This window comes from Oryx dammah, unplaced genomic scaffold, assembly GCF_014754425.2.
Source record: "Oryx dammah isolate SB20612 unplaced genomic scaffold, SCBI_Odam_1.1 HiC_scaffold_8, whole genome shotgun sequence".
Lineage (NCBI taxonomy): Eukaryota > Metazoa > Chordata > Mammalia > Artiodactyla > Bovidae > Oryx > Oryx dammah.
The window spans coordinates 22,333,190-22,356,089 of record NW_024070192.1 but is presented as its reverse complement, the minus strand read 5'-3'; the positions used below and the strand labels follow the sequence as shown (position 1 = coordinate 22,356,089).

Below are 22,900 nucleotides of genomic sequence, written 5' to 3'. Positions count from 1 at the left end.
CTCACCAAGAGCGGTCCTGCTTGGACACCTCCTCCTGGGTGTCTTCCTGGATCTCCTCCTGGCAACTTCAGTACTTACCACCCACTGTTAGGACAAACCATTCACCCATGTCTCCCTGACTTGACAGTGGTGGCTACTTACCTTATATCTCAGTAGTCTGGGGCTTCACACAGGTTGTATAGAGTTGGTGTTCAATAAATGCTCTTTGTGTTAATGCCTAACTGACTTAGAGGGTTTGGGGTACTGGAGCCTTTCTCCAGAGAATCTCCTAAAGCAGTTAAGTTCTAAGGTCGCAGGTCAAGCCTGGAGCCCTCAAACTCCTCCTCCTGCCTTCTGCACAAATTTCAGTCTGGGGAGGAGGACTTGGGATGGGGGATTGGGTCACAGGTTTCCCTTTGAGTGGCTCTCAGAGAGGGGGTGCCGTGCATGGAGGCTGAGTCTGGGGGTGCTGGGCCCCCATTCCCTGGGCACGAAGCTCAGACTCAGGCCACAAGAGGTCCCTCACTGCCTCCGCCTCCTGGAGGATTCCTGCCCAGCAGCAGACCCCCTTCTTGGACCTCATATCTCTCAGCAGGCTCAGAGCCCCTCTCCTACCCCTTGTCATACCACACACCTTCCTTGCATGGGGTAAAGGCAACTTGCCACAGGGATGGGAGATGAGGTCCCAGGACGCCGCAGAGTTGTCCCATTCCCACTGCTGTTTCTTCTTTGCTGATGCTGCTCTCCAAAGCCACCCCACTACCTCAACCCTCTTCTGTGGGTCTGGCTCAGCCTCTCCTCCCTGGAAATTTCTGACTTCCCACAGGCCCTTGCTCCTCTAGCTTCCTCAGAAGAACTGGGGGTGTTCATCCTGCCTATTCTATGGAAAAGTCAAATCTGAATATAGTATTCCCCTTGTCGGCACCTTCAGTGGCTCCCCATCACCCCTAGGATCAGGCCTTGCTCCTTAGGGACTACTGGATCTGGTTGCTGTGGAGTTCTCTGTGTATGTTTGTCCCTGCCTTGAACTCTGCACCTCAGCCACTCTAAGCTCCTCCAGCTTTCACCAGCCTCCTGCCTGTGAGCTTGCTCAGGCTGTCCCCTCTGCCTGGAGCACCCTCCACTTTCTTCACCTTTTAAGCCTAAGCATCATCTCCTCCAGGAAGCCTCTCTGGGTTAGATGCCCTCCTCTGACTCCCCTAATGCCTTTTGCACACCTCTAGGGGGGCACGGGCTTCCCTGGTGGCTCAGCAGTAAAGAATGTGCCTGGCAATGCAGGAGACACAGGTTCGATCCCTGGGTTGGGAAGATCCACTGGAGAAGGAAATGGAAACCCACTTCAGCATTCTTGCCTGGAAAATCCCATGGACAGAGGAGGCTGGTGGGCTACGGCCCTTGGGATGGTAAAGAGTCAGACACAACTCAGCAACTAAATGATGATGACAGGGAGGTGCAGGCCATGACCTTTGCCGCACAGGTCTCTCTCACCCAGTAGGCTGTAAGTAGGTAAAGGGCCTAACAGCCATGATATCCTCAATAAGTGTTTGTGGCAACAAAGGCCTGTCCCCTCGTTGCCCAGAAACTGAATGCTGGAGCCAGGGCAGGACACCGGCCCATGGGAAGCTCCTCTTCCATTCCCCTCAGTCTCTCCCCAACCCCAGCACTGACATAGAACTTCAGCCTTCCCCTCTGTAAAACGGGCGTGATCATTACAATAAGATGCCTGCTGAGCATCAAATGAACAAACAGGTGTGGAAGTGCTGCCTCAGCAACTGCCCCATCCAGGTATGGCGGGTTTGGCCTCAAGCCCCCGATCAACTGTATTTAAGAAAAAAACCAAAACTTTGTTCCTGAAGTTCTGTTCATCAGCACATCTTTGTTCTGCTTTTCTTGTCACTTTTCCAAGTGAGCAGTTGGGATGTCCTGCCCCTGCCCCTCCACGGGTCCAGCCCGCAGAGGAAGGCAGTCAGACGAGGGAGCTCAAGGTAGTCGAAAGAGCACCAGACTTAGCAGGGTCTCAACCTTGATCCAATCATTTAGCCCTCTGCTTCCTCATCTGTAAAATGGGAATAGTGCCACATGTCCACCTGCTGCCTCTCAGCACTGATGGGGGGACAGAAAAGACAGCACTCGAGGTGGTTAACTCCTGACTGACAGTGGGTGGGCACCCAAAGGGGCAGTGCGGGGCGGTGGGAAGAGCCCAGGACAGTGTGCGTGCCAGGCTCTCTCCTCCAGGCAGGCTCTGCTGTGAACTTGCCCGTGACTTGGGCATGCCCTGATTTCCTCCCCTGGAAATCAGAACCAGCCGGGAGCTGGGCTGGGGACTCGTGTGAGCCTGGCACTGGAAAGTTCTCAGATGCCTGAGCCCCTATTTGTGCATGGTGGCACCTGAGGCTGGCAGTAGGCACAGATGACCCACAGCTGCAGTGGTGGGTGGCCACTGCCTCAAAAAGCCATGCATGGAGGGTGCACATAGAGAGCAGGGCCAGCAGGGCAGGAGGTCATAATATAACCTCCTGGTTTAGTCCCTGGGAAACTGGAGCCCAGGACAGTGTGAATGAGACTTAACTGTCACTGCCTTAGTTCAGTACCCTGAAGGGTCAGGGGGCATGAGGAAAGAAGGGAACAGTTGAGGGGTAGGAGCCTCGTGGCCCAATGCCCCAACTTACAGATAAAAAAACCCCACATCACAGAGAGGGGACGCAACCTGCCTGGTGTCACACAAGTGGTGACAGAGCTGGGACTAGAAATGAGGACCTGATTACCTCTTGCGGGTCCTCCTGTCCCTCGGGCTTCAGCGCTCTCTGTAATAATGAAATATTTCATAATCCATAATAATGAAAAGACAGCGGTAGAGTTATCGGTCCTGGGCCCTGGCTTCACTCACACACAATCTTATTTCATTCTCACCATGACCTCAGATGTGGGATGACTGTTAACTCCACTTGAAGACAAGACGCTGAAGCACAGAGAGGTTAAGGTTAAGGCTGCTGTGCCAAAGTCACATAGCTAGTAAGTGGCAGAGCCCGGATTTGAACCAAGCTCTGTCTGACTGAGTCCAGCCTTACTCACTTTTACATACGGTGTTCCTTTCTCTGAAACCCAGGTTATCTCTACCCCGTAGGACCAACCAGTGGGCTTTCCAGGTGGCACGAGTGGTAAAGAACCCACCTGCCAATGCAGGAGACATGAGACGAGATCCCCTGGAGGGGGCACGGAAACCCACTCCAGTATCCTTGCCTGGAGAATCTCATGGACAGAGGAGCCTGGAGGAGTACAGTTCATAGGGTCGCCACAAAGAGTCAGGCACGACTGAAGTGGCTTAGCACGTGGAACCAGTAGACTCTACAGTAGAGAGGGAAAGGAGGGTGCCCTTGGAAGATAAAGTGCCAAGGGTTTCCCTTTGTCCAGGACCCCACATAATGGGAGCCAGTGTCCCTGCCTGGGTCTCTGCAGTTCTATTCACGGGTAGGTGGGCGGGGGGGGGGGGTTCTTCCTCAGAACAGTGAAAGGTGCAGTCACATCAAACATGGGGTTTATACATCCAGTCTTCCTGTTCCTTCAGCTCCTTTAGGACGTGCCCTCCTCACCTTTGCAGGTTTGGTGAGATGCTTCCTTCACTAGGAAGTCCTCCCTGATGCCCCCTGGGGAAATGTCATTCTTTCCTCTGGCCTAGGCTCCAACTTGAGCACTGGGGATGGACAGACCAACTGGAACCCCAGGTTTACAGCTTGGTCACTAGCCACCTGCCAGGTCATTCTGTTTCTCCCTCTGTAAAATGGGAATAAGGCGCCCTGCCGCACAGAATCTTTGTGAGGACTGGAAGCCAAGCGGTGTCTTATGAGGAAGCTCCTGGCACTCCTCCTCCTTGTCCTTCTCACTCCAGCTTTCTCCCGGATCTCTCCTCATCACCGCCGCCGCGCGCCCAGCAGAGGACCTAGCGCGCCCCGGCCGCCGGTTCCCGGCTCGCAGCCTGCCCTACCGCCGCCGCGCTCCCTCGGCACGCGCCCCGAGCCCCGTGGGGCCGCGACACCTCTTGGGAGGCCTCGGCACGCGCCCTCTCGCCTCGAGCCCGGCTCCGGCTGCCAGTCGTCTCCGGGAAAGGGGTCAGACGGGCAGCTGGGAGGTGGGGTGGGCGGAGGCGGCAGCGGGCGGCTGCGGGAAGAGGACGCTGCCCCTTTAAGGTGCCACCGCCGCGTGGCAGGGAAACAGCTTGTGCCAGCCCCATTCCGCCCGGCTCCGCTCGCAACAAGAAACACAATGCATAACAATCAGGCGCGCGCTTGGAGCCGTGCCACGCGGCGGGGGCGGGGCGGGGCCGCGGGCGGGCCGGGGGGCGCCCAGGTCGCGACCCTCGACCGGCGTCCGGTGGCCGCGGGCGGGCCGGGACCCTGCGCTGCCCTGCGCGGCCACTCCGCGCCCCGAGAGGTGGCCCCGCGCCCCGGCGTCCCCCCGCCTCGCCCCGCTCGCCTCCCTCTCCCTCCCCGCCTTCACGCTCCCTACAAAGTTCATTCCCACTAACTCTTTTCCAGGCCACTTCCCCCTCACATCTGACAATCCGGGGCCCCTCATTCTCCCAGTAATCACTCCACTGCACTAATTGCACATGCAAATATGCAAATGCGTATTAATTAATTACTATACTAATTAGTTCTGTGGTATTTGCGAGTAATAAATCATTGGATGGGAGCGAGGAAGCTGGAGACCTGGCCCATTTTCATTCTGCATAAAATTTTAATGGTCTCTCTGGCTGATCCGGGACGGCAGCGCGAGGAGGCTCTTAAAGGGCCAGTGGCGGCGAGAAGGGGCACGGGGCACGGAGCGCAGGGCGACCCCGGCCCTGGGCACTTTCGCAGGTGCAGCCCTGCGCCCTGCAGAGGCGGTCTCCGGCACCGGGCTGGCTTTTCTCCTCCCCTCCCGGCTAAGGGTACTCCTGGGTGCTTTCTAAGGAGAGAATCTGGGCGAGGAGGAGGAGGAGGAGGAGGAGGCTGAGCTTGGCTGCTTTAAGAAAGGAAAGAGGGCAAGGAGCTGTGAGAGGCCAGTGCCAAGGCCTTTGGGGCCCCAGGAAAACAGAAATGAAGACTCCATCTCCAGGATGGCTGAGTAAACTAAGGAACCGGGCAGGCCAAGCTAAGCTCTCACCCCAGCAGATCCCCAGGGGCAGAAAGCCTCTAGGATGTCTTGGGTGCCCTAATCTTGTTTTGTCCTGTCTCTGATGGGGGCCACCAAGGCTGGGGGTACCTCCAACTTTTCCTTTCCACACGATCAAGCTGCTGCCCCACCCCCATGGGCACCAGCTGGCACCCTGGCAGAGCAGTCCTAGGCTTGAGTGGGCCCCTGGGACCCTTCTTTTTTTCTGGGAGGTAGTCAGGACCTCAGCACAGGGAGGCGGCTGGCAGCTTCATAGGACCATTGACTCAGGGAGGCAGACGGTTGTGCCTCCTGATTGAGCCCAAGCCAGGGTCTAGGGGGAGGTCAGAGGTGGGAACATTGAGAAACTGGAGGCTTCAGGCCTGTCCTGAGCCGGGATCCCCAATACCAGAGTCTCTAGTCCAGTTCTACTCACCCTCCAACCTTCTGCATCAGCATGCCCCTGGTGGGGCAAGGCTTAAAGAGAATCAGGTCTCTAGTGGGGCCCATAATAGTGACAGCAGCTCACCATACTGTTAATTCGGGGGAACGTTTATTCAGCTGGAGACCTGTTCTGAGAATTCTAGATGGCTCACAACGCCCTAGTGACGTAGACGTAGGCCCTTTCATGGATGGAGAAACACAAACGCAGGCACGAGACAGTTAAGCAGTCTGCCCAAGGTCACTCAGCTGTGAGGACTGGAGTGGGAGTTGACACCCAGGTTCTTTTTGCCACCCTTTGCCACCTCTCTCTCCACCATTGTGTCCTCAGCACCTGCAGAGAGCCAGGCCCTGTGGGAAGGATAAGAACTTCATGGGTGGTGTCTCATGCAACCCAAGAGAGAGGGGCTGGGGTTCTCCCCAATCTAGAGCTGGGGAACCCAAGGCTCAGACAGGGTGACTAAGTTGCTCTGGGTACACAGGGAGGATGTAGTCAGCCAGGCTTACGCCGGCGGGGGCCGAGAGCCGCAGAGGTAAGGCAGGAAAGGGCCTGACAGCTACAGGAACAAGAGAAGAAATGGAAGGGATTTCAGTTAGACAGACTGTGGGGACAACTTGCTTTTTTAAAAAAATATAAATTTATTTATTTTAATTAGAGGCTAATTACTTTACAATATTGTATTGGTTTTGCCATACATCAATATGAATCCGCCACGGGTGTACACGTGTTCCCCATCCTGAACCCCCTCCCACCTCCCTCCCCATTCCATCTCTCTGAGTCATCCCAGTGCACCAGCCCAAGCGTCCTGTGTCATGCGTCGAACCTGGACTGGCGATTCCTTTCGACAACTTGGTTTTTGAGAGGTGTGGGCTCCAGGAGTAGGGTGGGGTGGAAGCTCTTCCTTCGGGAAAGGCCATGGCTACCTGAGTCAGGAGGAGGTGGGGGTAGAGGAATGTGAGGGAACAGAAGAGCCCAGAATGAGAGAGCCCAGTCAGAACCACAGAACTCAGAAATCCTGGTTAGTTTTCTTAATTTTGTCCCCAGACTGCCTATCTGCCCCAACTCCTGGAAACCTCCTGAGCGCCCCCACCCCAAGATTTGCTATTTGTGGGGAGCTAGGAGATCCAATCTCTGCTCTCTTCTCAGCAGAGGGATGAGAAAGCTAACACTGTTACATGACTGTAAGCAGCTACTATGTGCCAGGAACTTTGTATGCCTCTGATTTTCACTACAGTTGTGTAATTATTATCCCTATTTTATAAATGGAGACACTGAGGAAGGAAAGAGAGCTCTTTGCCCAAGGTCACACAGCTAGTAGGTGGGATTCAGGGATTCGAATTCCCAATCTGACGTGCTCTACTACGCAATTCCCCATTGCCAACTGAGCTCCTTGTATCTACAGGGGCATGGCCGGATTGACCCTTTTGCTTAGCAAAGTCAGTAGCAGAATACAGTAGCAGCAGGCATTTCACTTGGAACTTGCAGATAAAAAGAACATGCCTTCTGTCTGCCATTCACAAGATCCCCCACCCGACCCCATGTGGCTTTTCATGGTGCCTTTTATATGCTAGTGGAAACTGGGCAAAGTGTATATTCTAAAGGCCCAGATCCCTCCTCTCATTATCCTGGGACTGAGTGTGTGTGGGCATCTCCCCAGAACAGGGAGCTCTCCCAGCATTCCTTGCCCCCCCCCCCCGTCCCCCCTTGAGAGAACAGCAGGGTCAGTGAGTCTGTTAGCATCTGTCAGGGAGACCACCCTGATTTGGGAACTGAGATTCCAGTGCACTCAGGGATGAGTCCAGGGTCCCTTCACCTCCCAGTTGCTCAGGGAACTTCTCTAGGGAATAGGGACGCTGCATCTCCCCAAGAACTAAGAAACTTTGGACACCTACCCTCTGGAACATGCAGTCGTGGGTTGGGGGTTAAAGGGTCTTGGAAAGGCCTTTGGGCTACAGAAAAATCCTCCTCCCCTCTCCACTCCACTGAAGCCCAGAGAAGCTGGGGTTTCATCGGGGTTTTCCCCACACATGCCCAGTTCCTGGGAGACTGGGGGCAAGTTAGGGAGTTGGGGGAAGGAGGCAGGAGGGGAAGGCTGGCGGCTCTGAGCTTCTCCATGCAGCCCTCGGGGCCGGGTGCCTGGGCAGGAGGGGGGGGCAGAGCAGCTGCTGGCGATTTATTAAGCAGTCACGGAAAAATTGGTTTATAAATTAACAGCTGTTTTAACTTTAGGGCCTCTTCTTCAGGGAATGGAAGCAGCCGACTGGACCGGGATTGGAGTGTGTGTGAGGCTGGTGGAGGGGGTGGGAGGCGGCAGGCTCCGGCAGCTGGCGTTCTTTGGGGGCAGCCTCAGCTGGCACCTCGGGGGGCACCAGGCAGTGGCCAGAGCAGGGGGTCTCCAGGTACCCGTGCCGAGGCTGCCCCGGCTGTGGGCTGTCGGCTTGCTCATTCTTCTCATCAGCATCCCACCTGGGGGCGCCAGAGGGCACAGATACCGCTGTACTCATATCTGCCACCAGAGGGCAGCCTCCACACATTGATTTTTGCTTCCCACCCAGATCTGTCCAACTTGGGCTGAGACAGAGAGAAACTGGGACCAATGTTGAGCAAGACAGAAGCCCAGTTCAGTGCATGTAAGAGTTCTACTCGCCCATCCTGAACGTATTAAAGAGCAGTAAGAGGGGGAATTCTGGAGTCAGATGGTCTGCCTTTGAACCCAGGCTCTGGGCAGAAGTTCTGAGCCTCATTTCCCTCATCTGTAAAATGGAGTGAATCTACTGAGGATTAAATGAGCTAATGCATGTAAAAGGTCTAGCCCAGCGTCCACTACAGAGTGGTGCTCTCTATATGCCATGCGTTGCCAATTTCTATGACTTATGTATTTATCTATCGATTCACTCCTCAAGCCATTGCCTCTATAGCATTTAGCGCTACGGTATTCTGGGCGTTATAGCAGGAAGGTGATGACGCAAAGACGGATAGTGGGTAGGACACGTCTCCAAATAATGTGCTAAGAGTTAAGATACACCCAGTGAGCGGCGGGAGGAGAGATTGACTTGGATAGAGCAAAAGAGAACATTTGAGTTGGTAGTGGTCATGTGTTGAATAAAATTTTCAAAAACTCATAGAAATGTATATTTTAATTTACATTTTACTGACACATTCTATAGTATATAAACTGTAATTCAATAGAGTTTTTTTAAAAAGCACTCAATGTGAATTTATTGAATGAGCCAAGGGTTGGATGATGGATGAATGAATGAATGTGTGTCAGTGAATGCTCAGATGATTGCCACCCGTCTTGGTGTCACCAGTGTCCCTACTATGAGTGCCCTTGCTCTCTCCTCTCGGTGTCCAGGGGTTTTCTCAGAGGCGGGTCTTGGAGTCCCCAACATCCTCTTCCCCCTCCCCATTGCCCCCCTCCTCACCACCAGCAGTGGCAGGGAAAGATGCCCCAGTGTGCCCTGCTAACGCTCCCTGGCTTCTCTAAGATTGCTTCCCAGGACTTCGGGGGACCTCCTTTCCAGCTGCCACATGTCAACCTAGCCAGCTAAACTCAACTCCGTTGTGCCAAGGTCAGGAGTGTGATGCCCAGCCACCGACCCGCAATGCCAACAGTTCGGCAGCCCAAACCCTGGTCAACCCTGCCACCTGCTGGCCATTTCCGGAACTGCATCCATAGCGCTCCTGAGAAAGTGTTGGTCGCTCAGTCGTGTCCTACTCTTTGCGACCTCACGGACTGTACCCGGCCAGGCTGCTCTGTCCATGGGGATTCTCCAGGCAAGAATACTGGAGTGGGTAGCCATTCCCTTCTGCAGGGGATCTTCCTGACCCAGGGATTGAACCCGGGTCTCCTGTGTTGCAGGCAGACTCTCTACCATCTGAGCCATCAGAGAAACCTCTCTAAAGAAGCTGAAACCTTTACTGAATACTGACCAGGAGCCCTGCATTGGGCTGGGGACTTTATTAATTTTATCTTTTTGAATCGTCACAGGTACCATGTGAGGTGGGTTTGGGGGCAGAAGGAAACAGGCACAGTGAGGCTAAGACATTTATTGTCTAAAATCACACAGTACCCAGGTCTGTCCAATTCTGCAGTTTATGTTCTGTCCACGAGACTGTATCTTGCCTGGGAGAAGGGAGGGAATATTCACGATTGGCCACTCTCCCTACCTCCCCCGAAGAGAGCAAAGGCTTCAGGCTTCCAGAGAATGTGAATGTAGTGCCTTCTGTATGCCGGGCGCTGTGGCAGGCAACAGGCAATGATGTGAGAGAAATGGTGTGCTCAAAATAGTGTGATCAGACCTGCTCTGTACATTAACAGACACCCTATGACAAACTTTTTTGGTTAGTCCAAGCAGTAAGACCCATTGCTTAATTGGAGTTAAGTCAAACAAGGTCTTGAATTTGTTCCTTGGACCCAACTGCCTGTGCTTCTAACTCAAGAATAATAACCAAGGAGTGGCACGTTATTTTTACATCTCATTTGCATATGATTAATTCTAAGAGAGAATGGAGGTCACCCTGGCCCCTAGCTTCTCAGCTGCTCTGGGATATGCCTGACCCTGGGCACCTCTCCCAGCCCCAGCTGGACTCCCTCATCCTCGCCGCACCCTCCCCACCCCTTGCCCCTGCCCACACTTCCCCCAGCCCCCAGAAGTCCCTGTCCCTTCCTCCTCTGTCACCCACGCAGCCCCAGCCACCTGGCCGCCCACCTGAAAAACTTTTCCCCAAGTTCTTGAGAAGTCGCGTAGGATCCAGGAGAGAAAAATCAAAGTAATAAAACCTCATTTAATTCCTAACGGAGGGCAGAGCTGTGAGCTGCAATTATCTTAATGCGGAGCTATTTTTACTCTCTCTCCATCTCTGTCTCCTGCCTCTCTCTGTCGTGAGGCTTCCTCTCTCTCCCTTTGTCTCTCCATCTCTCACATGTGTTTTCTCGCTCTTTCTTTTCCACACTTCCTACCTCCCCCTCCTCTCTCTCTCTCACCTCCTGTCTCTGCCTTCCTTCCTTCTCCTTCCTGTCTGTTCCTTGTGCCTGTACCCCTGTGAGCCAAGTTCCCCCATCCCGCTTGACCCCAGGGTTTAGCAGCCAGAGCTGTAGAGGCCTGGGTAAAGGTTGGAAGAAACAGCAAAGACTCCCTCTTTCAGGGTTACCCAGGAGAGGAGAGTTTCCCTTCCAGCTGCCCCAGCCTGGGTCTAGGGAACTTTTCCTGATTCAGGGCCACCCAGAACTCCAATCCTTTCGGCAGAACCTCTGTCAACAGGCCCTCCCTGGCCAAAGGAGCCTCGTCAACTGTGGTCCCAAAGACCCTCTCAGCTCCAGTGGGCCCTGAGGTTCCCCTGGGAGTGATGACTCCCTCCCCTTGTCCCCTCATTAACTGTCCAGCTGTCTTCTGTCCCCTTCACCCTACACTGGACCTTCCTACCTGCCTAGCCCTGGAAACCACAGACCTCTCAGCCTTCTCTCGGCCTAGTGGCCACACAGGTTACTGCCTGGGCCGTGCCTTTCCTGTGCCCCTTCTGACCCTCGTGACCTCCTCATTTGCCTCCCAGGGCACTGCCAAATTGGTGTTTACTACCTCCCACCACAACCCGTCTGACAGAGGGGTCTGGGCCAAGCCAGGGACTGCCAGAGAGGCAACACCCCAGGGCCAGGGACCTGGCCTCTGGCTGTTTCCCCACAAGCATAGGAGTCAACAAACACAGCAGGACTTGAGCCAGGCCTGAGGATGAGGGAGCAGTGCCGCCCAGCGGCCAGGCCTTCCAGCACCCATGGGCAAAGCTCTGTGCTCCCATTCCCTCGCCTCATCCCCAGGGTAGGCGCTGACTCTGGGGTGCTGCGCCGTGCCCCTGACCCCACTTTCACAAGACTCCAGTGGCCTTTTGCTTCCTTCTTGCTCTGCCAAGGGCCCAGCATGTTTGGCCTGGGAGTGGAAAAGTTGCTGGCTGGGGGAGGGGGGCTCCTGATTGTTCCAGGCCTGAGCGTGACCAGGAGAGGAGAGAGCCAAAGCAAACAGAGTCCCAGGAAGACACACACGTACAAGTCTACGCACACACACTCTCTCAGAGCGGCATTCAGACCCTCACCCCCAGGCCCAAAGAAGAGGGAAACACTGGTTCCTGCAAAGGCACCCAGCAACAGATGATAAATAAACAGGGACACTCCAAACGACAGGGCCATCTCCTCCCCTTTCCTCCCTTCAGAGCACATGCAAACACCTCTGCAGAGAGAGAGGCTCACACCTCCGAAATGAGCACACACACACCTCTCCCCCTTGCTCTATTCCTGCACCAAACTCACACGTGATGGCACGTGTACACCCCAACTCCCCCAACTCTATCCCCCTGAGCCGGCTCTGTCTCCCCCACATCATATCTGGGGAGAACAGGCAGGAGACACGTGGATCCAGGGTACCTCACAGCATGGACACATTCCCCCGCGCCCACGAAAGAGCCCTCCCAGGGTCACAACCTTACCCTCCTCTACTCTTCAGGCTGGACCTGTGCAGAGGGTACTCCCACCCCCCCTGCGAGCTGGCACAGCCTGCCCATCACTTTGACAGCCTCTGACATCCTCCCCCACTCTGCCCCCTCCCCCGTGCACACACGGTCTTCCCACACCCTGCCACTCACACCTGCATCCTTGACACTCTGACACACTTACTCACATAGACTCTCTCACCACACGGACCCCCCCACACACACACACACTCCCCAGCTTTAGGCACCACAGGGCCCCTGGCACTCACTTTCACACACTCCCTGCCATGATGACTGACATGTGTCCTCCCACGCACACCCCGCTCCTTCACGCTCACTCGCTTTCTAGGACACCCCCATTCACAGCGTGACACGCTGGTGCTATTCTCTCCACGACCTCACAGCCTCCCCATGAAACTCCAAGCACCCAGGCCAGGAAGGGGTTAAAGTCAGAGTCCCAGGTCCCCGCGGCCCCTCTCCCCTCGGCCTCCGCCCATTATCCTCCCTGCTGGACTCCATCAATAATGCAGCTTCAAGTTCTGGGGAGTCGGCAGGGGGCCCCCAGGCCGCTCCCGCGGTCCCAGCTCACATTCCCCGCCCTCCTCCCGGCCGAGAACACGCTCCTCGGCGCTCATTGGCCACTGTCTCCTGAGCCCTCCCACCAAGTGCCCAGGCGCCAGTCCCAGGCCGAGGGCACGGGCTGGGGACCCCAAGGCTGGGGCCGGAGGGCGAGACCCGGAGAGACGGAGCGAAGCAGAGACAGAGGGAGACTCGCGGAGAGGGAGCAAGGGAGATAGAGGAAGGTTGGAGAGACACAGAGAGAGCGAGGGAAGGAGGGACAGAGACCAGCTCCGCGAGCCCGAGGGGACCAGGGGACCGAGGCACCCAGGAGCCCCAGAGCCGCGAGCCGGCGGCCGCCCCCCACCCCCGCGCGCCCTCCCCTCGCCGGCGCGGTATCTTTATCTGTGCGTGAACAGCCCTCCAGCTCCTCTCTGCCACACTCAACCCGCTGCCGCCGCGGCGCCCGGAGCAGCGCCGGGGAGCGGAGCCGGGATCGCAGCCCGAGACCCCACGACGCGCGCCCCGCCCGCCATGGACCCCAAAGACCGCAAGAAGATCCAGTTCTCCGTGCCCGCGCCCCCCAGCCAGCTCGACCCCCGCCAGGTGGAGATGGTAAGGGGGCTGCGCCCCACCCCTGGCAGCGCCCCCCTACCCTAACCCCCACTCCCCGACTCCTCTGCGCTCCGGGATCGGAACTGGCCTGGGAGACGCGGGCGCCTGGTCCGCCTCTGACGCCGCGGGGGCGCGGGGCAGCGCGTGAAGTTCGCCGGAGATTCCTGTAACTTTTTCCCGGGGCCTCGCACCTGATCCCTGGGCTGGGGAATCCCGGGCGGCCCCGGAGTGGGAGGACTGTCCTCTGGACCCTGCAGTGTCCTCCTTCCCTGGGGTCCCCCAGGGACCACTGGTGTGACAGACGTGGCCCCCTGACCCGTTACACAGAGCGGGCCTGCGCCCGCCTGCCGCGCGCTCTGGCCATCTCTCTAGTCCCACCCTGCACACGTGGGCTGGGGTCACCGGAGCTTTGTCCTGACCTCTAGATAAAGCCACAACATGGGCGGGGCGGGGGGCGCGGGTGGAGAGGGAAATGATGACCAGTCATCCCAGAAGCCAGAAGTCCTCACACAGACATCTGAGTCCTCTGGACAGCCTTCCTGGGCACTGGGTACCAGAGGCCTCCAAAGGTGGGCATGAGATGTGGGGCGTGATGGGGAAAGAGACATGAGTTTTTTGCGGGCGCCTCCCCTCCTCCACTTAGCCATTCACTTGTTGCTGTTGTTGAGAAGCAGCTGGCACTCAACAGAGCAGTTGGGGGGGGGGGGGGCCTTGTCATGTTGCAGAGAGACCGCGTGGAGGGGGGTGGGCCTGGGCGACCGGTTTGATGCCCAGCCCAAGCAGCTTTTGATGTGGAGGGCAGTCTTGGGAGATTGGCAGGGGGAGGCGGCAGTTTCAGCTTAATTCACCTGGTTCTCTTTGTGCATTTCCCTGGAGCTCAAAGAGGACCTAATTAACTGACACTTCCTCTGATTGCCAAGCTAGGGGGAAGGCTGGGGAGTTACTGGGAGGACTCAGTGCCCCCCCACCCCCCACTGTTCAGCTCGGCTCATGTACCAAGGAGGGCGACTCTGGAGGTTTTATGAGGACTGGGTGAAGAGTTCCACAGCCCGAGTGGTACTGCTAGAGGGGCCCAGACCCAGGCCCCGGGCAGTCCGGGGCTCAGGCGCACACCCGAGCCTCAGAGTGAGGTTGGATGTGCCTGCTGTTCAGGCTCAGCCTCCCTTCTGCAGCTTGGTCTGGTTTCTTTGGAGCCCTTGAGCTGACCTTAGGTGGGCAGGGCCACGAGAATGCCATCTTCCACAGTCAGCGTGGGTCCTGAGGTCTGATGTCTTCCTAAAGGGGAGAGGGAGGGCCATGGCAGGGGAAGATATGAAGGGAGGTGGTGGATCTGGAGTAGCCATGGAGAGAGGTGGGCACTGGCTGGCAGCCACTGGTGGGCTTTTCTTGCTCTTCTCTGCCTTGGCATGCTGTGTGGCTTTGAGCTCTTTGCTAAAAGTCTCTGAGCCTTGGGTTTTCACCTCAGTAAAACGAGGGGGTTCGGTGAGCTCTGGAGTCCCTTTCAGCTCTGACAGTCTTTGATTCAAAGGTTCCCTGGGGACTCCAAAGCACAGTTTGTTCTCTGCTGCCTGGGTGGGGGTGGGGAGTGGGCTGCAAGGGTCTGTCTTGCCCTCCCTTCTCCCGTCTCTGTCTCCTTAGATCCGGCGCAGGAGACCAACCCCTGCCATGCTGTTCCGGCTCTCAGAGCACTCCTCACCAGGTGGGCCCCTTCCCTGCCCCCCAGTCCTGGCCCCACCCTAGCTGTGATGCCTTCTGGGGGCCCTGCCAAAGTCCCTTGAGTAGGAGACTGAATGGAGAATGGGGGGTTAAGGTTCAGGAGCCCAACTCCACTGGGCTTATTTATTGACCAGGCGCCTCCCAACACTGGGAAGGAAAGGGCCCAGAGACTGACTGAATTTGGGGGAAAATACCAATAATTCGCATTCTTTCTCTCTTTTTCCTGGCTTGGTCACCGGTGGCCTCCCTCAGAGGAGGAGGCCTCACCCCACCAGGTGAGTTTCCAGGGGCAGCTGGAAGGAGGGACGCCAGGCCCTTTGTGATGGGAGGGAGGGGATTACTTCCCAGCTAGCTCACGGTGCCACCCAGGAGGACATTAGCATATCAACTGGCACCTTGGTGAGAATGCCTGGTGCCAGGATGCAGATCCTCTTCTACCCTTGTCTTTGCTCTGCTCAGACTCAGGCTGGGCCTCCAGAATCCAGGGTCCCAGCCTGGCTCAGGCTATGGTGCCACCAGGTGGCCTCAGCCTGGGTGGGAGCAGCGCTGGACCTAGAGCCAAGGCTGGACCAGTCAACGCAGCTGCCCTGGGCAGCTGGCAGGGTCGGGGGGAATGGAGTGGAGGGAGGGTTACAGGAAGGGTCTCTGTGAGCCCATTTAACCTGGCACTTCCCCCGCAGAGAGCCTCAGGAGAGGGGCACCACCTCAAGTCCAAGAGACCCAATCCCTGTGCCTACACACCCCCCTCGCTGAAAGGTACTCCCCCAACCCATGGTCTGCCTGTCCCCTTGACCCCTGGAACTGGGCTGACACTGGGTGTGTAGGGCTGGGTGGGGGGAGCATTGGGCTTTTGTTGATGGGGAGGGATTGTCCTGTGCACCCACCCCAACCCCTACTTAGAGACCAATTCTTTCTTAATGTGGCCTTGGAAAAACAAGGCGCCCCGAGGCTGAAAAGGGTGGTGTGGGTCTGAAAATCAGGTTTCGGGGTTGAAAGAAAAGAGGTACGTAACAAGTAGGCCTCGACATAAAGAGACTCAGCTCTCTGCCGCCTTTGCAAGCATGCGCTGAACCACCTCCACCGCCTCCCCCCTCCCAGGGCACCTTCTTTGGGTCACACCCCTTGCTCCCCTCTCCCGTTCCCAGGCCTTTTGCACAGGTCTGCACCCCGATGCTTCTTCTGTTCCTGCTTTTCCTGTCAATCCCCAAAGGCAGGTCATTCCTATAGCACTCTCTTATGGAGCACCCAGTGTATGCCAGGCCCCCCTGGTGGGGGTGGAATAAGGGTAAGATCTAGCCTCAGCCCTCCTGGGGCCCTTCACCTCAAAGCATCTGGGAGAGCTACAGAGGAGAGGGGATTTGAAGGATGGATAGGAATTCAACAGGCAAGCCAGGCACGGAAGGGTATTCCAGGAAGAGGGAGGAGCAGGTGTGAGATCACAGGGGGTCTTCAGGGCTGCCTGGAGACTTGGCTTCCAGTGGAGGAGCTGAGGCAGAGACACCTGGTGGAGTAGGTGGGCCAGGTGGGGGTGTGGGGAGGGTCCCTTCCTCACTAAGCCTTAGGATGCCTTCCCACCCCCAGCTCAGCTCCAGCTCTTCTGGCCCGGCCAGCCCCCTCCTCCCGTGGAGGGAGAGAGGGAGGCCGGAAGGATGTGCTGAGAGCTCCTTCTTTGGGTTTAGTGAGCTCCCAACCACCGGTCAACATGTGCAGCTGTCAGCCCGCCTGCCTCAGTTGGGGGCAGAGAGACTGAGGAGAGGAGAGGAGAGGGGATGCGGAGACGGCAGGTGGGCGCTGGGTGTAACTTTTGGAAGGCCTTCCAACCTGTGGGGATGTGGGGAAGGCCAGCCCCTGGAGCAGGCGTGAGGGAGGAGGTGCCGTCTTCTCAGGAGAGAACATGAGCAGTCTCTCTCCTCTGCACCCTGGGCTGAGTAGGGGGCGAGTGGACGTGAGAGGGAAGAACCACCCTTGGACTCTTGGTTGTGAGCAGGGGCGGGGGGGTGGTGGTGAAGAGAACAGACCAGGGTGCTTCCCAGGCAGCCTGCCTTGGCCAGATATGTGCCCCCCCCCCGCCCCTCCGTGCCCACGGCTCCTTTGGGCTGCGACTTGGGAGGGTCTGAGTAGGGAGAAGCAGGGCCGTGGGAGGGGGCCAGGAGAGTGGCTGTGCTGGGAACCTTGGAGCTTCCAAAAGGGAGACTTGAGTTGGGGGGAGTTCAGGGTCCCAGAGCTGGAGACAGAGCGAGAAGGAGGCACTCGGGAGGGAGAGGGGGGAAGACCCCAGAGAGCCCTGAGAGGCACGAGGCAGGCCAGGCACGCGGGAGGCTCTCACGGGGCGCTGCACAGGGCTGCACGCACCTATTGTTGTCACTGCGGCTCACGAACTGAAGAACTGAACTCTCCTCCCCCGGCTGCTTGAGCTGCCACCTCCTCTCCCTCTTCCTCCTCTCCCCAACCCTCAGAGGACCCTTCTGAACTTCCAGGGCACTGCATGTTGTGGGTTTCGCCCCTTTCTGGGCAAAGGAAAGCCCCTGGCAGGGTTGGGGGATTTGTTGGGGGAGAAGCCTAGAGTCCGCAAGGAAGGGCGGACGCCGAGTCTTGGCTTGAAGGGGCCTCTCCAAGGCCGAGCTCTTGCACTTGGCTCAAGGTGAAGCTTTGCTGAGTCCCCAAGGACAAGGCAGGGCAATTTATTGCACTTTTATTGCCTGGGTAGTTTGCCCAGAGTTAGCAGGAAGCACCGGGTGGAGCTCCGGGCCAGACAGGGCAGCAGGCAGGCACAATACACCCTCTGTGCCTGTCCCCGAGTTGGCAGGAGTGCCAATCCCTGCTCCCCGTACAGGAGGTTTCCAGCCTGGATCTGCCTTCTCGGGCTTTCTGAGGGGAGGGGCTGCCTGCGGATTAGGAAGCAGCTGCAGCAACCCCAGCCCCTAGCCCGTCAGCATCTGGTCTCTGGGCCTCGAGTTTAGTAGCCCTAAACTCCCACCAGCTCCTGGCCCCCTGCTGCCTCTGCCCTGGCCACGCCTCCCAGGGTCACCTTCACCCCTCCCTTTCTCCCAGAGTCCTCCAGCCCTGGCCTTTTTCTCTGAACCCCCTCGTCCTTTCCATCTTTTGGAAACTTCTCTCCAGCTGCCCACACTGTTCCCTTCCTAGGTCCTATCCCAGCAGGCCTTGGTGGTGTTGGGGGGGTGGGTGGTGGTTGCCGCTTTCTAGGTCACTGCACAGGGAGCTGAGGCTTGGGGATGTGGGTCAAGATTGTGGGGGCCGTGTGTGAGCAGGCTGCATCCCCAGGCAAGGATGTCACTGGCTGCAGACTGTTATGTCCTCAGTCTCAGAACTGTTCCTGCCTCTTAGAGCCTGGGGCAGGGGTGTGTAGAGTAACATCTATGATGGAGCGGTGCCAGGGAGTGGGGACCAAGCCCAGTATGGGGTGGCAGGCAGGATCCGGGTGAGCGGTGAGCAGGCTGGGCACTCCCCTAGAAACTGAAAGGGACAAATGGCCCAGGGCCCAGCCCACCAGTCCAGTACCTTCTCCAGCGGCTGTAGCTGGTAGACAAGCTCCCCAGCCAAGGAATGTTAAGCTGTTGCTGTGCCCGCCTGGTCTTGTCCAGCTTGGCACCCTACGGCGTGGGGAGATGCCTGGGGCCGGCCTCTGGGGCCCAGCATCTTTGGACAGCTTAAGAGCCAAACATGATCAAGAGTCTACCCCCTGCTGCTTCTGCCCTGGTCTGGCCCCCAGCAGGCTGCCCAGCAGCCTGTAGTGTTTGAACTAGACCCCTGAGGGGGTGAGCTCTGTCCCAGGCCCCCAGGAAGGAGGCTGGGGGTTGGGCCTCGTGCCTCTCCTGCGCCGTGGGCTGCTCTCGGGCCTGGCTGACCCGTGCCTTCCCGGTCCGTCTGTGCCAGCCGTGCAACGCATTGCTGAGTCTCACCTGCAGTCCATCAGCAATGTGGGTGAGAACCAGGCCTCGGAAGAGGAGGATGAGCTGGGGGAGCTGCGGGAACTGGGCTACCCGAGAGAGGAAGAGGAGGAGGAAGAGGAGGAGGATGAAGAAGAGGAGGAGGAGGACAGCCAGGCGGAAGTCCTGAAGGGCAGCAGGGGGTCTGGTAAGCGGAAGGGGCTGTGAAGCTGGAGTTTCACCAACCATGGGCTTGGGTGGGGTCCTCCTTGAGTGTCCTGGGACACCCCTCCCAGTTTACAATTTCTCCCACGTGTAAAGGGCCTTCTCACTCTCTCACCCCACAGGATGCCTCGCAGTCAGCCTTACCTGACACCTGGGCTGTTCCCATCCTTGTCCCTCTCCCTATCAGGTTTTCCCTAGTAATTCCTCTCTTCCCTAAGAATTAAGGCAAGGCTACATGAGGTTTGAGGCTAGACCCAAGAAAGGACTTCCCATCCATGGCCATTGGGAGGTGTAAAGAGATGAGGGATAGAGGACTAAGAGTGTCCAGGGCCCCCATCGCCTACATTTCTGGATACAGGATGTGGTCTCTGCTGGGAGACACAGGACTGGTTGATAGATCTCTCCAGGAACCTGTGGTTCTCTCCCTCTTTTCTAATTTCCCAGGCTGGAGGTGAGAGGGTGCCCTCTAGTGTCTGGATGGAGAATCTAGGATTCAAGAACCAAGCCCAACTGCCTGGAAAGAGAGAGGCCAGTGAGGGGCCTAAGACGTACACAGAAGGGCTCAGAGCTAGACACCCCAGATCCCAAAATCTACACAGCCGGGTCCCAAGACCCAAAGAATTCCTAGGCAGGAAGATCTCAGCCCCTCCCAGGGCTATTTTTTCCATGCCTGGCCACTTCTAACCCTCTGAATGCACACTCAGTGTTTTGGTCCCATTATTTATGGGGATGAAAAATAACCAACCATCTCTGCTTGCAGTGTCCACTCTTTGCACCCCGCCTCAAAATAGCGTAAGCCTCTGCTCTGTATTGGCGGTGGGGGCATCAGACGTGGGAGCAAAACTTCAGCTGGACGAGTTGAATTGACTCCCACTGACACTCCCAGAACAGGTGAAGAGGAGGTGAGAGGAGACTGTTCTCTCAGGAAAGCAGCAAGGTAGTGGGTCAAATGGCAAGATGACCAAGGAACAAATATCAGTTGCCACCAAGCCTGGAGCAGCTCCTAGGTGCTGGCACTGGGTGTTAACTATTATCTTATTTAAGGCAGTCTACAGCACTTCCCTCCTACCAGCCCCTTCAGAGAGGTAACAATGACTTATCTAGGACACGCAGTTAGTCACTGGAGGCACTGTCTTAGTCCAGTGCTCACTCCACTACACTGTGACACCCTCAGAAAGCTTAGTCTCAGCCAGCGGCTGGACTTGGCTCATGTTCTAGGACAGCCAGCTGGATACTCAGAGCTCGTGTTTTTATCCCTTCTTTCCTGTCCCCAGCTGGGCAGAAGACAACTTATGGCCAAGGTCTGGAGGGTCCCTGGGAGCGCCCGCCTCCTCTGGATGGGCCCCAGAGAGACGGAAGCTCTGAGGACCAAGTGGAAGACCCAGCATTGAATGGTGAGACTTGGGAGTTGGGGGCTGAGGAGGCAGGGCCGGGATCTTGGTGGGCATGGCCAGGCCCTAAGTCCCTCTGCTTGCTTTGCAGAACCTGGGGAGGAGCCACAGCGCCCTGCCCACCCTGAGCCTGGCACATAGGCACCCAGCCCTACATCTCCTGGAAGGAATTGGGAGGAGGCATTGATGTTCTCCAGAAATCCATTCTGTTCACACCCTATTTTGTACCCCGCTTCTCACTTGCTAGGGCTGCGGCTTCTGACTTTTAGAAGACTAAGGCTGGTCTGTGTTTGCTTGTCTGCCCAACTTCGGCTGATGCCCAGAGTCCCTGGGCACTTGCTGCCTGATGCCTACCCCTGCCAGTCATTCCCCCATACACCCAGCGGGAGGTGGGATGGGAGAGCTTGCATTGGGAAATCCAGTAAATGGGGGACAAAGATTCATCCTTCACAACTCTACTCCCTAGACCCTCTCCCCTGGGCATAGGAAACCCACAGGGCAGGACCCTAAGATCTGGGCAAAAGGGATACTGAGAACTTGTAAGTGCCCATAGATCTTTCTCCATTCCCTGGGCAATTCCAAGTCATCACCCCTTCACTGCCTTCTACCAGGGCCCAGAATTCAGGCATCTTTTCCATGGCCTCAGCTTTTGGTAAATCTTCCCCTATCACCTGCTCCCCAGCCTGGGTGCCTGGAAGATGGACTGGCAGAGACTGCTTTGTTGCATTTTATGTGTGCTTTGATGCCAGGAATGCCGCCTAGTATAATAAGTCCTTAGGGGGGCACATGGTGGGGGAGCCAAGCTCTCCTTGTCCTCCAGCTGCTCTGTCCGCTTCCCCTCTTCCCTGACTCCCGGCCTGAACCTGTAATAAATCTTTGTAAATAACTGTGCTGAGACTTCTCTTTCAGGGGAAAGGAGAGGGAGGAGGTAACAGGTTTCCCTGTGGGGTGGTCATCCAAGTGTCAGGTTCTTGACCCTAGTGTCCAGTCCTCTAACTTGGAGCCTTGAGTGCAGACAAGCTCCAAACCCTCTTGGGAAAGACCTTAGGAGTTCTAGATCCCGCTAAGGATGGCTGAAAGAGGGTAGAGGAGAGGAGTCCTTCAAGAGTAATAGAAATTCTACAAAGGACCCGTCCCCACCCCCCTCCCCACAGGCCTCCCCTGGGGAAGATCCTTTTTTCTCCATAGTGCCAGGCTTTCGTGGCCCAACAAGGATGATGTCTCTGGGCTTCTTTCCAATTCCCCGTACCGTTAGGAAGCTCTTTACAAGCCTAACTTTGGCTTCAGTCCCCACTTCCGGACTTTGGAGGGTGGGGCCCGAGGGCTTGGGGGCGGGGCTGAGGAGAAGGGGCGGGGCTGCAGTCCTACGCACGTCCCGGATCGCTCTCTGGGGCGGACTCAGTGGCGGAAGTGGCGTCGGGAGATCCCTTTCCGCTCGGAGGCGCTGCTGGGGCGGCGGAGTCAGATTGCGGTTGCGGGTAGGAAGAGCTGGGGTCGTGGCTGACATGGAGCAGGTGGGTCCGCAAGAGGTCACTGGGACCCGGTGGTGGTACGAGGGCTACGTCTTGCCAGCGGACCCCGTGTCCCTAGCGGGTGTCCGTTCCTGGTGCCGTCCGACCCTTCCCACACCCTCTGCGCCCCACGTTCCGCCCCCTTCCTCAGCTCCACCCCGCGCGAGGTTCAGGGGTCTCCGGCGCTGACAGTCCGCGGCCCCGCCCACTCGAAAGAGTCCGGGAAGGGCGCCCCGGATCGCCCTCCATAGGTTTTCTTTTCACTGTGAGGGGGTGGTGTCTGGCTATTAAGAGCAAGAACTGGTTATGGGGAGGTGTCAGGGTTAAGAATGAGCAGGAAAATGTCTGCAAGTTCCTGTAGGTCCCCGTCTCACTGTCATCCGGGCTCCCTCAACTTCTTTTGGAAATGGCAATGAATGACTTCTTAATGGACATCAGAAGGGCTCTTTGATATCTTTCTCGAGTTCTTAAAGGTGCATAACACGAGTGACACTAACCCGTAATTGAAATAGTGGATATGTGCCCCTTCCCCCCGTTTTGGCTTCCTCCGCGTCAGCATCCCCTTATTTTCTTCCTACTGCTCTGACTGCAGAAGTACGGTTTCACAGTCTCCTCTTGCCCCAGCCCGTTACTCTGTGCGCTGAATCTGAATGGTCCCATCTACTCTCATGGTTTCAGCTTTGCATCCGTGTGTGTTCAGTGGCTCAGTCGTATGTAACTGTGACCTCTTGGACTGTAGTTCTCCAGGCTCCTCTGTCAATGGGGTTATCCCAGCAAGAATACTGGAGTGGGTTGCCATTTCCTTCTCGAGGGACCGGACCTGAGTGTCCTGCGGCTACTGTATTGGCAGGCGGATTCTTCCCTACCACTGAGCCACGTGGGAAGCCTAGCTTCAACTTTCGGATACCAGAAAGGCACCCAGATCTCCAGCTTCAGCCAAGCCCCTCCCTGGAGCCTCAGGCTTGG

General features: G+C 57.0%; 2 protein-coding genes across 4 annotated transcripts in view; both read left to right on the top strand.

The window, feature by feature from the left end:
* Positions 1-12,692: 12,692 nt before the first annotated feature.
* On the top strand, positions 12,693-21,310 carry PPP1R1B (protein phosphatase 1 regulatory inhibitor subunit 1B). 2 transcript variants are annotated; one of them, XM_040245487.1, is made up of 7 exons: positions 12,693-13,204; positions 14,843-14,903; positions 15,173-15,195; positions 15,601-15,676; positions 18,815-19,015; positions 20,307-20,426; positions 20,515-21,310. In XM_040245487.1, exons 1-7 carry the CDS (start codon positions 13,124-13,126, stop codon positions 20,562-20,564), a joined length of 612 nt encoding a protein of 203 aa, XP_040101421.1. In that variant the 5' UTR covers positions 12,693-13,123; the 3' UTR covers positions 20,565-21,310. The 2 variants fall into 2 exon arrangements, with proteins under 2 accessions (XP_040101421.1, XP_040101422.1); XM_040245488.1 differs by lacking the exon at positions 12,693-13,204 and adding an exon at positions 13,371-13,773.
* Positions 21,311-21,812: 502 nt separating this feature from the next.
* The window catches only part of STARD3 (StAR related lipid transfer domain containing 3), a 23,957-nt gene continuing 22,869 nt past the window's right edge, over positions 21,813-22,900 (top strand). Inside the window, exon 1 of one of the 2 annotated variants that reach the window (XM_040245484.1) lies at positions 21,813-21,937. The gene's annotated coding sequence lies outside the window, so the exon portion shown is untranslated. The remainder of the gene's footprint in view (positions 21,938-22,900) is intronic. The other variant, XM_040245483.1, reaches the window with a different exon arrangement.

Coding starts and splice junctions, on each gene's coding strand:
- PPP1R1B (XM_040245487.1), top strand. CDS start 13,124: ATGGACCCCAAAGACCGCAAGAAGATCCAGTTCTCCGTGCCCGCGCCC. Junction 15,196..15,600: donor AGGAGGCCTCACCCCACCAG/GTGAGTTTCCAG, acceptor CTTCCCCCGCAG/AGAGCCTCAGGAGAGGGGCA. Junction 20,427..20,514: donor GGAAGACCCAGCATTGAATG/GTGAGACTTGGG, acceptor CTTGCTTTGCAG/AACCTGGGGAGGAGCCACAG.